The sequence below is a fragment of the Aulonocara sp. 'chitande type north' Nkhata Bay genome, linkage group LG16 (genome assembly GCF_057382095.1).
Source record: "Aulonocara sp. 'chitande type north' Nkhata Bay isolate Kocher_YH1m ecotype deep benthic linkage group LG16, A_spYH_male_GT1.1, whole genome shotgun sequence".
Taxonomy (NCBI): Eukaryota; Metazoa; Chordata; class Actinopteri; order Cichliformes; family Cichlidae; genus Aulonocara; species Aulonocara sp. 'chitande type north' Nkhata Bay.
Window position 1 is genome coordinate 40,666,554 of NC_141359.1, and position 5,000 is coordinate 40,671,553.

At 50.5% G+C, this 5,000-nt stretch overlaps 2 protein-coding genes across 6 annotated transcripts in view; both read right to left on the minus strand.

Moving 5' to 3' along the window:
- Window positions 1-3,588, minus strand: part of LOC147312143 (uncharacterized) — a 12,946-nt gene extending 9,358 nt beyond the window's left edge. For all 4 annotated transcript variants that reach the window (XR_015125308.1, XR_015125309.1, XR_015125307.1 and 1 more), the window contains exon 1: window positions 3,372-3,588. Coding sequence is in view for 1 of the 4 variants with exons in the window: in XM_086266046.1 (XP_086122172.1) it covers window positions 3,372-3,441 (70 nt within the window). In the remaining 3 variants the exon portion in view is untranslated. The remainder of the gene's footprint in view (window positions 1-3,371) is intronic.
- Window positions 3,589-4,625: 1,037 nt separating this feature from the next.
- The window catches only part of rrp1 (ribosomal RNA processing 1), a 20,251-nt gene continuing 19,876 nt past the window's right edge, over window positions 4,626-5,000 (minus strand). For both annotated transcript variants that reach the window (XM_086267158.1, XM_086267156.1), the window contains exon 17: window positions 4,626-4,951. In XM_086267158.1, coding sequence (XP_086123284.1) covers window positions 4,740-4,951 — 212 coding nt within the window. In that variant the 3' untranslated portion in view covers window positions 4,626-4,739. The remainder of the gene's footprint in view (window positions 4,952-5,000) is intronic.

The following is a 5,000-nucleotide window of genomic DNA, read 5'->3' on the forward strand; positions in this document are numbered from 1 at the left end:
CCTCGTGGGACAAAACAAACAGAACTTTTATGAAAATGGTTGGCAGAGACGCAGAGACCCGGTCATGTGATCTTCCTGCTGAGATCGGGTGGAAAGGAAAATACTAATCCTGCCTCGAGGTTCAGATTCATCTGTTCTCCTCATTAACAGAAAAGCCGCCCACAGGCAGCAGGTCCTCTGTGCACGCAGACAAAAAGCTGCTGCCTCGTTAAATTCATCCTGTGATTACCGCTGCCCTTCACACCCTGTCCTAATGAGCAGGCGGAGGCTGAGAGACGACGCAAGGCTGGAAACTCATGTGCAATCCAGTCATGTCCTGGACTCATGCGCTGATCCACACTTTAAACAAGGAACAGAGCCTGAAGCAAGCTGGGACCAAACACCACTCGCAGGAAATGTTTCCACATTCATGATCCGGATGTGTGAATTTCTGGAAGGACTTTTTCCTCATTCTGAACCAGGACAAACTGGATGTTTGTACTCCTGCTTCAGTAATAATCCCCATAATGTGAAAGATAAAGGCCATCCTTACTGCTTCCACTCAGGTTAACATCAGCCAGCTGCTGTTAATGCACCGATGAATGACCAGCAGCAGTGTGAGGACCTCTGTTGCAGCAGGACTTCTGTCTGCAGGTCTGCAGCATTCAGGGATGTTAGCATGATGCTACAATCCTCCCAGGAGTTTACATCCCTGCAGATTCACCATCTCGTCTCCACCTCAAACTCTACAGGCCTCAGTTAGCAGGTTAAAGGTCAAAGTTCAGCACAGACTGAACAAGTATGGCTGTTTGGAAGTGCTCTTCACACGGGAGCTCAGCTCTGCAAAGGTGCAGCTAAACAAAGACTTCTGGAACAGACGAGACCGAACAGCTCATACAGCCGTCAGCCCGGCGGAGGAGGGACGATGATCCAGTCAGAGTATTCTGCCGTCTGTCGACCAATCACCGGACAAAGAACCCGAGCACAGCAGCATGCATGAAGCGGAGCTCAGAGAGCCGTGCATAACGAATGCTGCAAAGCACAAAGAGCTGAGGCAACGCTGTGAAGGAGAGTGCAGCAGAGTCATGTGACAGACTGATGACATCACACTGAAGCATCACTGCCACTTCCTGCTGCTGGATCGTGAGGTGGCTGTAATCACTTTTAGCTGCTGAAACATTTTCAGTTTCTTCCTGTGAAACGCGTCAATAAATAACGTGCATTTATTTCTTATAGAATATTATATGAACACTTTCGGATCACCTGACCTTTTCCTGGCTCTTTATTGGGCTGTTCTCACTGAGCTGTGGTGTAAAGTGGGTTTTTAAAGCAGTCACATTACAGGCTGATGCTGCTGGAGCACACCGCTCAGGTGTGTGACTCTAACCTTTAACCTTTACCACTCACAGATATGTGAGGTCAGCAGATGGAGGAGGAGCTGAACGCTCAGCGCAGACTGAAGCGTCCTTCGAGCAGACGCTGCCCTCCATCAGCGTGATGACATCATGCCTTTCCAGTCCAGCTGTTCACAGAGTGCACTCACAAAGCTTTCAGTGGTAATTATGAGATGTAACGAGTCAGCGATCACAGATCTGCCTCCGTGCTGAGTGTGAACGTGTCACGCAGACTGCTCGGAGGAGAGCAGCCATCACTGCGAGCGCTCAGTCCGCCCGTCATCTCCACAAAGGAGGTGGGGTCAGTGTGGTGGAGATGAAGGTGACGGAGCAGACTGAAGCCTCGTTCGGTTTTTCCTCACGTTGTTTTGTCCCAGTTCTAACGAAGACTTCCCAAAAACAGCAGCCGGTTCCTGAGAGTGGAGCGAGAGTGGAGACTGCGCTGGTGTCACAGATGAAAGGAGCGAGTTATCAGCTCACAGATCCATAGCAGACGTATCCATGGTAACAGGTCAGCTGATGTTAGCTGACATTCATCAGAAGAAATACGTTTGATTTGATTTGATGAGGACGCTGCACAGAACTGACCCCAGCACAGCCTCTCGCCCACGACTCGGGCTCCGTCCTTCACTGATGTGTGTTCTGCATTCTCCACCTCCTCCACCTCCTCCTCTGTGGAACACCATCTTTCACAGCAGTCTGAGCCACACGTGTGATTTTCAGCCAGCCTGATAAACTGTGAGGAGACAGCAGATCAGTAAGAGCATCATTACATCTCATTTTCATTCATGTGGACTCTGATCTCAGATCAGCTGCTCTGCACCTGCTGATCCAACAGCAGCTTCATCTCGTCCTCGCTGGAGGACGCGTGAGAGCAGGTACAGGCTGTGGCAGCACATCACATGATCTGGATGTAACTGTGTGTGTGGGAGTTACGCTGATGAGCATCAGCTGGCAGCCTTTAAGCAAACGCAGCAGGTTCAGCTCACTCTGTGAGCATCGACGACCAACCTGGACTCATCGGAACAACAACGTGCTTCCAAAACTGACGCAGTAATAATAATAATGATAATAATAATAATAATAATAATAATGGATTGCATTTATATAGCGCTTTTCGAGACCCTCAAAGCGCTTTACAATGCACTGTTCAGTCACTCTCACACACTGGTGGAGGCAGCTACAGGTGTAGCCACAGCTGCCCTGGGGCAGACTGACAGAAGCGAGGCTGCCGTATCGCGCCATCGGCCCCTCTGGCCAACACCAGTAAGCGGCAGGTGAAGTGTCTTGCCCAAGGACACAACGACCAAGACAGAGAGCTGGGGATTGAACCGGCAACCTTCCGATTACAAGACGAACTGCCAACTCTTGAGCCCCGATCGCCCTCCACCCAGTGCCTCCACCCATCCCCATCGAGCCACGGGGCCCAGACAACACCAAAATACACAGATGACATCAGTGTTCACGTCTCACCTGAAAGAAGAACCCAGACTGTCTGCCGGACGCTGGGACAACAACCCCACTTCCTGTGCTGTGAACTCTGACCCCCACAGACAGTCTGACCAAAGCTTTGTGATCATCAGCTGATAACAGGGCTAAAGAAGCGCTCAGACACCAAACACCTGCTGACAGAGACATCGAAAGATTTCACCGGAATCAAAAAGCAGTTTGAGATCCGAGCGAGCATGCTCCCGCCAAAAAACTAAAAGTCACGAAAATATGTGTCATGAGAGCCGCTGTGTCAGGTGTGAAGACCTGATGGTCCACAGCTGAACACAGGACACACCTGAAACACGCGCCTCAGACCCACAGCTGCTTCTAATGTTGTGGCTCTGTGTCTGTCACATCCACGCTGCACACAGAAGCTCCCACCCAGGTCCACCCGCGTCAAACTCAGTGGAACAGCTCCCACGGCGTGTCCACCAAATCTGTGCTCACGTTTCAGAGAACCCTCCTTTCATCAGTAACCCCAGGAGGAGGAGAGCGGGTCATACTCACAGCGCACAGCTGGCAGCGCCACGCTGATGAAGAGGAGCGCTGTCAGCGGGATGAAGCGCTCAGCGCACATTTTACACCTCCTGCACGCGCACCGAGAGCCACGACTTCAGAGACACTCCGTGTACACGCGCACACAGCTGTCGCGCACACGCGCGCTCTGGTTTCTCAGTAGGACGTCGTCCCGTCGATCCGGTAACAGCCAGACAACAAGCTCCGAAATGCGCCTGCGCACAGAGACTGAGAGACTGACAGAGGGAGAGAGAGAGGCTGAGAAAGACACACAGACAGACACACGCACAGACTCGCACACAGACACGCACACGCAGACACACGCACACACACAGACAGACACACGCACGGACACAGACACGCACAGACACGCACGCACGCACACACACACACACAGACATATGCGCACAGGTGATGTTCAGGTGAGGAAAGAAGTCTCGAGCTCCATCACAGGTTTGAACAGAGGCTACAGACTGTATATAAAAGATGGAGGCGCACACCTCAACACTGGTTGGTTACTGAAGTTTGAATATTTGTCACACAGCTGTGAGCCAACGAGCTCGCAGTTCCTCTGGTGTCCAGCAGAGGCAGCAGTGAGTCAGGCTCCACACACAGCAGCTGTTTCTGCCAGCAGCACCAAAGCTGTCATTTCTTTAAATTGTGTTAAAATAAAACCTTATTTTGCAAAACCACCAAGTGTCATTTTTCTGACAAAAGCTCACAGAATATAAAAAAACAGGTTTTTATTTTGTTCTGTTTTATATCGTATGTTATTCTTTTGATCTTATTCTTTTGTTTTTCTTAGTTTTTGCTGCGTCTCACTTCACTCTGTGGGACTAATAAAGGTTCATCTGATATTGTTCAAGAATCTGAGCTCGCGGTAACAGCAGCTCGGAAACACTTCGCTCCAGCGGCTGACACTGGATAATTCATTGTAGTTTCATTCAAAACTACAAAAACATCCAGCTCTGAGCTTCCTGTGATGACATCACTGTCGGACCCGAGCTCAGGACCTGAAGGGTCGTGCTGTCGCCTGTGTGCCGGGCGGTCTGAGGTTAGCACGGCACAGTAAGCAGATCCATTGTTTCTAAGCGGCACAGACGTGATGAACTTCAGCACTCGTGTTGATCCTGACACATCAGCTTTGTGTTTCACAGGACCAGATACGATCATGTCGTGATTGTGTCGAACCTTCCTGAACGGCGTTTTGTCCTTCGATCACACAGAGACGAGTCGCTTACTAAATGTGGAAAAACTGAAGCGAGTAACTTTATTCGAGTCACTCAGATACAAACACAGATGCAAAGAACATAAAACTCCAAAATAAATTTATTTCCTCATCAGTCCGTCAACGAAGGCTCAGAAAAAGTCCGAGGCCACCACTCGTCGTTTGGGCGTGCTCTTTGGGGCGCCGCCCTTCTTTTTGCCGGCTGGTGTCCTTTTCACATTGGCGCTCAGTGGTGTGGGCGGAGCCTTCAACACGCCGAATTTGGGTTTCTGCTGCGGGTCGAAGGGAACTCGTGACGAGCCGTCAGGACTCACCAGCAGGCTGCGATCCGTCTTCTTGAACTCTGCACCAATCAGAGAAAACGAAAAATTACTCCAACAGGAACTCGTGAT